We start from the raw sequence: 12,557 nt of genomic DNA on the forward strand, positions 1-12,557 counted from the left end.
ATTGAAATCAATACCTTCTTTTTGAGCATATCCTTTGACCACCAGTCTTGCACGATACCTCTCAACTTGATCGTCACCAATTCGTTTGATTTTGAAAACCCATTTGTTACCAATTGGCTTACTTCCTTGTGGTAGTGACACAAGGTCTCATGTATTATTTTTATAAAGGGCTTCAATTTCTTCTTGCATCGCCATCATCCACAGTGAAACATCTAAACTATTTATTTCCTCCTGGTATGTTGATGGCTCGCCGTCCTCTGTTAAAAGTTAGTATGCAATATTTCCTTCTATAACATAATCTGAGTGCCAATTGGGACGTCTTCTCACACGATATGATTGACGAGTTATTGGAGCTTCAGAACTCTCTGGTTCTTGTTCATCATGTGTTAGTTCTGTTTCTGAAGAATCTCCTTGTTCAAACTCCTTTTCCACATGTATCTGAGTAGTCTCTGACTTTTCAGCGCTATCATCATCTTTTTTTCTTTATAGTTTATCTTCTACAAAGATAACATCCTTGCTGATGATTATTTTGCGGGAAATGGGATCCCACAAGCGATACCCCTTTACACCATCAGCATACCCCAAGATTTTTCATTTCCAGGATTTTGGATCCATCTTTGAAATTTCGTGGGAGTTGTACATCACGTACACAATACTTCCAAATACATAGAGGTTTGAATAATCAGCTGGTTTACCAGTCCACATCTCTATTGGTGTCTTCAGCTCTATTACCGTTGATGGAGCTCGATTCACCAAATAACAGGCGGTATTGATTGCTTCTGCCCAGAATGATTTTTCTAGGCCTGCATCCCTCAACATTTCTCTTGTTCTTTCTAACAAGGTTTTGTTCATCCTCTCTGCCACTCTATCTTATTTCCAGAATCAAGTTCCACCCGCGCTTTGAAGTTTTTGAAAGTTGAAAACACGTCTGACTTCTTCTTAATAGGGTACACCCAACATCTCCTGGAGTAATCATCAATAAATGACACAAAATATTTTACTCTGCCTAGGGATGTAATTGGTGCTTGTCATACGTCAAAGTGAACCAATTCTAGAACACTTTTGCCTCTAGAATTTGATGTGTTGAATTTCAACCAGTGTTGTTTACTTGTTATGCAATGCTCACACAAAGTAAGTGATATCTTTGTTAAGCCTACAAGTAGTTTTTTCTCCACAAGGATTTTCATTCCTTGTTCTGACATGTGTCCAAGTTTCTGATGTCATAGCATTGCAGAATCTGAACTGCATGAGGCAACAGAGGCTTCTGCTTCTAGCAAAGTCTCTCTCTTCAGCATGTACAAGTTTGCTGCTACTTTTTCGCCTTTCATCACCACAAGCGCTCCACGGAACACCTTCATGATTCATTTCCGTGTTTCAATCTTGCTTGCATTATTATCCAACAATCCGTATGATAATAAATTTTTCTTCAGGCCTTTCACGTGTCGCACATCTCGTATAACTTTGATTGTTCCATCATACATCTTCAATTTGATGGTTCTCACGCCAACGATCTCTAAGGCATGATCATTGCAATTATACACAGATCCTCCTGAGACAGATTCATAATGATGGAACCATTCTCTTCTTGAGGTCATGTGATATGTTGCCCCCGAATCAATGAGTCATATATCTGCATATCTCTTTCTACCTTCCACGGTGGTTGACGTTTCACAGCATAGAGCATCTCCATCATCTGAAGCGTTTATGGTATTGCATTGTGGATTGGAGTTTTTATTTAGACTCCAACAATCCTTCTTCAAGTGACCCTTTTTTCTAAAGTTGTAGCACTTTAAATTCTTCTTGCTTCTCGACTTTGATATACCATGTTTGTGACTGCTGCTTTGGCCACGTTCTGTTGATCTCCCTCTCATCGTTGTCAATGCTTATGCTTGTTGTATATTTACTTGTCTGTCTTCTTTGTTCTTGCGCCGATTTTCTTCTTGTAGAACAGCAGCTGCAACGTCATCAAAGACTAGACTAGTGACATTATTGTTTGTTAAATTGATGATGAGTTGATTGTACAAATCAGGTAGACTTTGAAGTAGAAGTTCAGCACGTTCTTGTTCTCCCATTGTACATCTTAGGGATGTAAGCTGAGAAAATAAAGTGTTCAGCGTGTTTAAGTGCTCCGTCACTAAAGTAGATTCTGGCATCCGGAAAGTGTACAATTTTCTCTTAAGAAAAATTTTATTGTGCAACGATGTGGCCTCGTACAGTTTGGTGAGATGATCTCATATCTCCTTAGCTGTCTTTTTTTCCTCAATGCTTGACAATACTTCATCTGCTAATGCTAGATGAAAGTTTGCCATAGCATTCCCGTCCATTTCAATCCATTTGTTGTTATTTGTGAAATCTACTGGCCTTTCACTGATAGCTGCTAGACAACCGTCTTTCCTCAGGATCCCATTGAATTTTTTAATATCAAATTTCGTTGTCATAGCTTCTATTACGAATAGCTCTCACTATTTCACTATCATGAATAGTTCTCTAGAACCTTCAAAGAATGAGTAATACATTCTTACTTTCTTATGTTGGATGATCCACCTTTTGGTGATAACCACAAAGACAATAAGCAGATATTACACACTCAAATCTGGCTCGGATACCAATTGTTGCGGAAAAATCACAATTGATAATTTGAGAAAATAAAAATAAAGATAAAGAAGACACAAAATTTACATGGAAAACCCCTAAATAATATAGGGTAAAAACCACGGGCAAGGGAGAAGAATTTTACTATGAGAAAATAGGAATTACAACTTCTCTCTTGATAAAAAGGAGAAAACAATACCAATTCTCTCTTGATAAAAAAGAGAAAACAACTCTCAATAAACTCTCTAAATTCTCTGGTATTGGGAGAAAGCTAGAATGATTTGGGATGATTTTGAAACTAAATGGGTTAGGGTATTTTTATTTGAAGTTTAAGAACTAATCTTAAAAATAACCTAAAGTACAATGACTAAATGTGACATTGTACCATTTCCAAAATTCAACTAAAATTTCGGTGCATTAATTATTGGCACTTCCGGTGCCTATATTGCTGACTTTTCAAAACTATAGAATTAGATCATGTTCATCTTATTTTTTTGTTCTTTTCTTTCGAACTAATTGTACGTAAGATTTTCAATTAACTCAAGCTATGTGGAAACCTGTCCTTATAGATTGGATTTTACTGCTTTCAAGAACGATCACTCGGGATGCTTTTAATGGCCAGAGCAGCGAAGAACTCCCATGCGCTAGCGTACTACTCGCTGGCAATCATACAATTCAACGGAATCAGTGGCTTCAAAACCGACGAAAATCCCCGAACCGGGGTAGATTTATGCGTGCAAGCCGCTTCGCTTGGCCACAAGGACGCAATCCTTGAGCTCGACCTTCGCCTGAATGATGCTAACGGCCTGCGCCAATACATAATGGCAGCCCTCTGTCAAGTCATCCGAGCGCTAGAACTCGCGCCAAAATCTTCGGTCAAACGACAAGCTCACCACCGGCACGCGGGCAGTAATGAGCCGGCAGCGGAGAGGCACCCGGTGAACGCGTTTCTGAAAGAATGGTTCGAGTTGAGGACGGGTGAGGGTCTAAGGCCTTGCGCTTGTAAAGGGTGCGGGCGGCCTGAGACTAAGGTGCATGAGTTTGGGAGGTGCAGAGGTTATCGGGCGGAGAGTTATTGCTCTCGTACTTGCCACTGGCTTGATTGGAACTTGAGGCATAAGGTGGAAATTGTATCAATTGCGAGGTTGTTGGCAGAAGACGGTAGACGGTGGTGGTGACGTCGGTGCTGGGGGTTAAGGAAGCTGAAGTGAAGACCCAATTGTTGGATGAGTAGAATCGTAAATGCAAGTTTAATGATTTATGAATTAAATATTATATATAGAATAGCACAAGGAAGAGTAGATTATTATAAATAGTGGGAATATGTGGAGGAAGACAAAAGTATTATATGGAATATTATTTATGGTTTATGAATAAAATAAGAAAAACAAAATCAGCTTTTCATGAGATAATCATAAAAGAATTATAACGATCGAAGTGGCTTACATGCATAAATGAAACACGATTTTCAGTAAAAGGGCTTCAAGAGTCTATAATCAGCTACTGGCCAGTCCACATTTATGTGCACTTCAAAGTCATACAAGTCTTCAACAGGTACTCGGAAATACAAGTCTTTACTCGAAGCTGTTATTCTGTGTTAAAAGGTTAATCTGTCTATTTTTCTCGGGAAACAAACAAGTACCGTGTTTCATTGAAACAAGCTAGGCACCAGGACTTGATGAAACACCGGCAGTCTTGCCAGTTTCATAATAAGGCTTATGAATATGTTCACTAGGCAAGTTTATTGCTATACTCTAGTAATGACCAGATGGTTGCAGAAATAAGCATGTCATTGTTTCTATTTTGTCTTTGGATTCGATGATTAATGTTGTCATAAAAAGAATCACCCATAACCGACAAGAATCCGCGAACTGGGGCTGATTTATGCGTGCAAGCCACTTCGCTTGGCCACAGGGAGGCAGCATTGAGCTTGCCCATCGCCTGAATGACGGTAACGGCCTGCGCCGACACATAATGGCAAGCAATCGTCTACTCATCCGAGTGCTAGCACAAGATCTCGCGCCGTCTTTATGCTTCGGTCAAACGGGGAGCGGAGGGGTAACGTGTTTTTAAGAGAATGGTTCGAGTCTAGGATGGGCGAGGAGGGTCTGAGGCTGTGCGCTCATAAAGGGTGCGTGAGTTCATGAGGGGCAGAGATTTTCGGACGGCGTGTTATTGTTCTTGTATTTGCCTCATGCCTGATTTGAACTTGAGACATAAGATGGATTGTGTGTAAGGTAATCGGTCAGGTTTCAGTTGGATCTTGGTAGGTCGGGTAAAATCAGGTACATATCAACTCAGGTTGATTTGACACCAGATCCATATCAGGTTCAGGTCAGGTCAAATCAGTTCGGGTTATTTTCAAGTTGATTTGACACCAGATCCAGATCGGTTCAGGTCAGGTCATTTTCAGTTCGGATCGATGTCAGTTCAGGTCAAAACAGTTCAGGTCCGAAGCAGATAAAGACCAGGTTAATTCAAGTTCGGGTGGACTTCAGTCGGATCTCGTTCAGATCGGGTCACATTATTGACAGATAAAATTCAGGTCGGATGTTTACCAGATACAGATTGACTTCAGGTCGGGTCATTTTTATTTTTTGATTAATTATTTTGTCATCTTTCGTGATTGTTGAATTGCAAGTTGTAATTGTATATGATTTCGAGTAAATTAAGAGAAAAAATAAATATTCATGGATCAATTTTGTAAAAAATATAAATTTAAAGACAAAATTGAAGAAATGTAAAATTACAAATAAAGTTTTAAAATATAAATTAAACAACACACATAGGTAAGGGACTAAATCAAAATATATTTAAAATGTGAGGTTTAAATTAATATAAAAATGACTAAATTAAACACATTTAAAAAATTATTGGCCAGTTACAAAATATATAACAGCTAACAATGGGCCAAATGAAGATGCAAATATAAATTTAAGGACTAAATTGAATACATATAAAAGTGAAAGACTTAAAATTGAAATAAATTAAAAAACAAAAAAAATATTAAATCGAAATAAATGAAAAATGTGAAGAAATAATGAAAAATATAATAAATTGCATTCATTTAAAAAATTGAAAAAATATAATATATATAATATAAGTTTATATATAAACTATATTTATATTATAAACTATATAATTATTATAAGTTATATATATAAATTATGTTTATATGAACTATATATATAAACTATATATGTAAACTATATATGTATAAACTATAATTTATATTAATATATATATATATACATAAATTATTCAAAGTGAGTGGTGAGAGAAAATTTTTTAAAATAAAGATTTTTTTGTGTGAAATTTTTTTATAGGAAAATTGATAATTTAGAGGGAAATTGAGAAATTTAGAGGGAATATAAAATTTTGGAGGGAAATTGATAATTATATTTTATTTGGAAAGATATTTTGGGTTAATTAGACACATGCTTCTCCAACAATCATTATTTTTCCACTTGTATTTGATTTTTGATTTCTTTCATTTTAGTCATGGTTTAATTGTAAATATCTTCTTGAATTTTCAATTCGATGTAATTTAATCATGTATGCATTCTAATTACTTTTAATTTTCTATATATATATATATGTATATAAACTATATAAACTATATAGTTTATAAATTATATTAATATAGTATATATATGTATGTATAACTAATATAAGTAATCTATAGATTATATATATATATATATATATATATATTATAGAAATATTATGCATAAACTATATAAAGTAATAAATTATATAGTTTATAAAAACCCTAAACTCTAAATTGTGAACCCTAAACCTTTAACCCTAACCCCTAAACTATATATGTAACTTATAGTACATGTAGTTAAACCATGTATAGTATATATAAACTATATAAAGTAAATTACTTATATAGTTTATAGAAATACTATGCATAAACTATATAAAATAATAAAGTATATAGTTTTATAGAAACCTAAACCCTAAACCCTAAACTTTAAACCAAAAATACTAAATCCTAAACCATAAACCCTAATATAAATGGACTAGCACTAATGTATATATATTTGTAATAAAAGAGTGGATTTATGTATTGGCCTATGTAAACTAATGTCTTGCCAAAATTATTTATATTAATAATGTAAAATGTTAATATATTAATAATATAATACATTATTAATATTATTTTTTCTTTATATAAAACTATATAATTTTCTAAATTAAACTATATTAATTTTCCTTTGCATTATTAATCACGTTTTATCTCATTTATATTTAAATAATTTTATATAATAGGTCTATTTATTAATTTAATTATCATAATAAATATTTTATTATAACATTTAAAAAGTAATCATATTTTTTTAATTACATTTAAAAAGTAATCATATTAATTTTTTTCTTTAGGTTTTGTTGGAGATTTAGTGGAAGAATCAAATATTGGGTTTTGGTTTTAGAATTTAAAAGGGTATTTCATTTCAGATTTGAATTGAAAAATGAGAGGGTTTTGAAGTTGGTGGGAAGAGAAGCCGGGAACAGAGCAAATATTTTGTTTTTGATTTCGTTTGTTTTCGATTTGTGGCGGCAAAAGAAGACACAATCATCTGGGAGTAAAAACCATTCTTTTAGTCACCCAACTTTCCATGTGTTTTTTTGTCATTCAAATTTTCTTTTAAAAATATTAGTTTCATCATTCATTTTTTGAAATGGACTAACACTAATACATATATATTTACAATAAAAGAGTGGACTTATGTATTGGGCCTATGTAAACTAATGTTAATGGATTAACACTATTATAAATAGACTTATTTTTGGGTTTTATTATTACTTATTCATAACAACAAAATAAATGAGCTATTAATGTGAATTAACATAACATACAATTAAAATACTAATTATGCAAATGAAATTAATATGACATGTACTACTATTTATGAACCATATAACATGCAATGTGACATACTAATTATTTAACACCTAATTAATCATGTTTTATATAATTTACATTTAAATAATTTTATTAATTTTATTAAATAATTTTATATAATATGTATGTATAAACCATGTATAATATATATAAACTATATATATATATATATATAAACTATATAAACTATATAAAGTATATTACTTATATAGTTTATAGAAACCCTAAATCATAAACCCTAAATCATAAACTTTAAACCATAAACACTAAATACTAAACCATAAACCCTAATGTAAATGACTAACACTAATGCATATATATTTGTAATAAAAGAGTGAGTTTATGTATTGGGCCTGTGTAAACTATTACAAATAGACTAGCATTATTGCAAATGGACTTATTTTTTAGTTTTATTATTACTTATTCATAATAACAAAATAAATGGACTATTAATGTGAATTAACCTAACATGCAACTAAAATACTAATCATGCAAATAAAATTAATATGACATGTACTACTATTTATGAACCATATAATATGCAATGTGACATACTAATTATTTAACACCTAATTAATCATGTTTTATATAATTTACATTTAAATAATTTTATTAAATAATTTTATATAATATGTATGTATAAACCATGTATAGTATATATAAACTAAATATATGTATAGTATATATATATATATATATATATATATATATAAACTATATAAAATAAATTACTTATATAATTTATAGAAATACTATGCATAAACTATATAAAGTAATAAAGTTTATAATTTAAAGAAATCCTAAACCCTAAACTTTAAACCATAAACACTAAACACTAAACCATAAACCATAATATAAATAGACTAGCACTAATACATATATATTTATAATAAAATAGTGAGCTTATGTATTGGGCCTATGTAAACTAATGTATTGCCAAAATTATTTATATTAATAATGTAAAACGTTAATATATATTACATAATAAATACTTTCATTATTAATATTTTCCTTTGCATTATTAATCATGTTTTAACTAATTTACATTTAAATAATTTTATTAATTTTATTAAATAATTTTATATAATAGGTCTATTTATTAATTTAATTATCATAATAAATATTTTATTATAACATTTAAAATGTAATCATATTAATTTTTAATTACATCATAAACTAAAAAAACTCATAATTTTATTAAAATCTTATAATTTCGTCCATGGTAATATATAAGTCAGGTAAATATCAGATCAGGTCATTAACAAGTCGGATCATTTACAGGTCATGTTAAAAACAGGTCAGGTTAAAAACATGTCAGGTTAAAAACAGGTAGGTTGAAAACAGGTCGGGTAATACCAGTTATTTACCAGGTCAATCTCGGGTTCGAGTTCATATCAGTCGGATGCAGTTCGTGTTCGGATATCATATTTTCGGTTTAATTCGGGTTCAGGTCGTTCTCAGGTCGGATGCAGGTCAGGTTCGGATCCATAATTTCCAGGTCCAAATCGGGTTCAGGTCAACACCAGTTCCAACTCGAGTCGGTTTCGGATCGCCACAATGCAGGTCAAAAACAGTTTTGACTCGATTCGGTTTCAGTCAGTTTTGCAGGTCGGGTCAACTTTTTACAGCCCTAATTGTGTGCAGATTGTGAGGTTGGCAGAAACAGTGTCAGATTTAGAGAGAAAAAAATTAAGGCGGATATATATATTATTAATATAAATTTTTGATACGATAAAATTTTAAAATATACATCATAGAATTTTAGGGTAAATACATATATTAATGAAGAAAATTTTGAACTTTAAAGAAGAAAATTCGAATTCTTAAAAATTACAGGTGGATATGTGTCCACCTAACATCACTGTGTGTCCGCCACTAGCCAAAAGGCGATGGTGATACGACGGCAACGTTAGAGAGGTTAAGGAATCTCAAGTAAAGACCCGGTTGTTATGAGTGGAATTGTAAATTCAAATCTTATGGTTTATGAATTAAATATTATATTTATTTTTAAAGGTCATTCAAGATTTTTAAGATTTTATTTAATTTTTAAATAAATATTATCTTATAATCATCTTTGTATTAATAATAAAAAATAAGAATGTAAAATGATAGAAAAATATTAATATATGAAATTTAACTAATAGTTTTTGAATTTTTAAATATATGGAATACTTTATGAGATACTAAATTTTTAAGAGAATAACTTCAGTGACAAAAAATCCCATATAATATACGATTTTAACCAACTTTTTCTGGATTTGCCAAAATGACCAACAAAATCGCAATGCGATCGCTAATTCGCAACGCGATCTCCATTATCGCAAATCAGTTTCCAGATTCGCAACGCGATTATTACTATCGCAATGCGATTTTCCAATTTCGCGTTGCGATTTTCCCAATTCGCAATGCGAATAAGTAAATCACAATGCGAATTTGGAAAATCGCAATGTGATACTGACTATCGCAACGCGATAATAAAAAATCGCAATGCGAATTTGGAAAATCGCAATGCGATACTGACTATCGCAACGCGATAATACAAAATCACAACGCGATACTGACTTTCGCAATGCGATACTGACTTTCGCAACGCGATTTGACTTTCGCAACGCGATTCTGACTTTCGCAACGAGATTCTGACTATCGCAACGAGATAATACAGAATAGCAATGCAATTTTCAAAGTTCGTAACAGGTTTTAGTTTCGCAACACAAATTTTTTGTGTATATATCTACGCAGCAGCAACAACTCATAACCTAAATCCCTAAATCGCAACTCATTCCATCTCCATCTATCACTCTCTCCGGCGACATCCGTTCCTATATCCAACGACATCCTTCCCCATCTGGCAACAGGTCTTAGTTTCGCAGCTCGTTTGTTTAGTAAATTAATTTACAACCATGAAATCATCTAATGTTGATCATGTTTGGATAGATTTGTGTTTTGGAGGGTCACGAGAGAATGTTCATGGTGTTTTACAATATATGCCTTTACCCATGAATCTTCAACTAAAACTGTCATTAAAAAAGTTAACTTATGAAACTCTAATGTTACGTGTTTAAAAGAAATTGAATTTAGAGCCCCTAAGTGGATTCAGGCTATCTTATCAGAGAAATGGTAAAGTTTATTTGTTAACCGACAATGAAGATGTTGAACGATTCATTGCTTACATTAGTGTTTCAAGTGATGATGTTACATTGTATGTTGTTGAACCTAGAAGTAGTATTGTTGGGTCAGTAGCGGGTAGTAATCAACTAAGTTTTTCTCAAAACCCATAACCTTTCTCTAATCCAAATCCCAATCAACTTTGCAGCACCAAATTCCGGTTTTCGTATTGACCAATTAGACGATGATGAGCCAAGAGAAAAAATTGTGAGTACTAGTCAGTATTGGAAATTTGATCTTGGTCAATACCCGGACTTTGATATTGGTCAATACTCGGATTTTGATGATATTTCAGAAGAAGAAACAGACCCTGCGTGTAATGATTTTGATATTGGTTAATACCCGAATTTTGATGATGAAACAGCCGTTGCCGAGGAAGATGTTGTTGATGATAATGAGGAGAAAGTTACGACTGTGAATGAACATGTCGAACATCCATTATGTAATTCATATAATCCTGAAGAAGAAAAAGAAGAAGAAAAAGTCCCCGAAGAAAAGAAAATGCCACGGGAGTATAACTGGAATATGCCAGAATTACTTCAACTACCGGAAGAAGAGTTGGTAAAGAAAGCAGTTGATTGTTACACAAAAGTTATTCGTATCAAGAAAGATGATTGTTTTGATACAAAGGAAGACTTGAAGATAGCTTTGTATACGAAATGTGTGGAAGATGGCTATCAACTAAAAGTTAACAAATCAAGCAAAGATCGTTTCGAAACAAGGTGTATGATTGACAAAAACTGTACGTGGCTTATGATTGCAAAGAGGATAAAAGATTTCGAAATATTTCAAGTTAGGAATTTTATTGATAAACATACATGTTCAAGAACCCAAGTTTTTCCTCACCATAGACAGAAAAACAAAAAGGTGTTGGGTGGTTTTCTGGCTGAGTTAATGTTTTTGAATAGCAGGGTATATCGGGGACATGAAATTATAACTGACATGAATGCTCGGTTCAAGATTAGTATATCATATTTTCAATCTTGGAGAGCCAAATGTTATGCCTTGGAATTGTTGAGGGGGTCGCCAGAAGCATCGTTTGCCCAACTGTCGGCTTATTGTCACAATTTAAAGCTGAAAAATCCTGGGTCGGTAACTCATATCAAAACAGATAGAGATGGACGCTTTGAGTTGCTGTTTATCGCCATTGGTACTGCGGTTAGTAAATCAATATAAGTTTGTTGACTCATTTTTGTTAGTTACATGCATTTCACATTTAAATGATTATATTTCTTGTGTATATTATTCTGTAGATTCGTTTGTTTATTACTTGCATGCTCCCAGTTATTATAGTTGACGGAGCACATTTGAAAGGTCAATACCTTGGAGTAAACTTATTAGCAGTAGCCATGGATGCTAACAATGGGATATTGCCAATAGTTTACGTGGTTGGCAAATCTGAAACCTCTGATTCATGGACATGGTTTATGGGGCATCTTAGGGATTGCATAGGTCCTATTAGCAATCTGACAATCATATCCGATAGGGCAAACTCAATTGACAACGCTGTTAGAAGGTGTTTCTTATATGCTTTTCATGGACTTTGTGGTGTTCATTTGTATAGAAATCTAAAATCAAGGTCTGCTGGTATAAAAAATCACAAATGGACATACTGGAAGGCTGTAAAAGCTTATCGGGAAGTGGATTTTAATAAGCATATAAACTGTTTAGGACGTGTTTTGCCTCAGTGTGCTCAAACACTAGAAGATGTCGGGTTTGAAAGATGGTCAAGAGTACATCAACTTGGAGCAAGATATGGTTTCATGACGTCTAATAGTGCAGAATCAATCAACGCTCTAAGTCGTCATTCCCAGAAATTACCCATTACTATGTTAATGGAGTTTTTTCGAGCCTCTATTCAACAGTGGTACTACAAGAAAAGAAACCA

At 32.7% G+C, this 12,557-nt stretch overlaps 1 protein-coding gene across 1 annotated transcript; it reads left to right on the forward strand.

Annotated features, from left to right (window-relative positions):
• Positions 1-3,206: 3,206 nt before the first annotated feature.
• LOC120154048 (F-box protein At5g50450-like) lies at positions 3,207-3,770 on the forward strand. Its single transcript, XM_039165905.1, has one exon. It carries the CDS (start codon positions 3,207-3,209, stop codon positions 3,768-3,770), a length of 564 nt encoding a protein of 187 aa, XP_039021836.1.
• The last annotated feature ends 8,787 nt before the right edge of the window (positions 3,771-12,557 follow it).

This window comes from Hibiscus syriacus, unplaced genomic scaffold, assembly GCF_006381635.1.
Source record: "Hibiscus syriacus cultivar Baekdansim isolate YM2019G1 unplaced genomic scaffold, ASM638163v2 tig00111105_pilon, whole genome shotgun sequence".
Taxonomy (NCBI): domain Eukaryota; kingdom Viridiplantae; phylum Streptophyta; class Magnoliopsida; order Malvales; family Malvaceae; genus Hibiscus; species Hibiscus syriacus.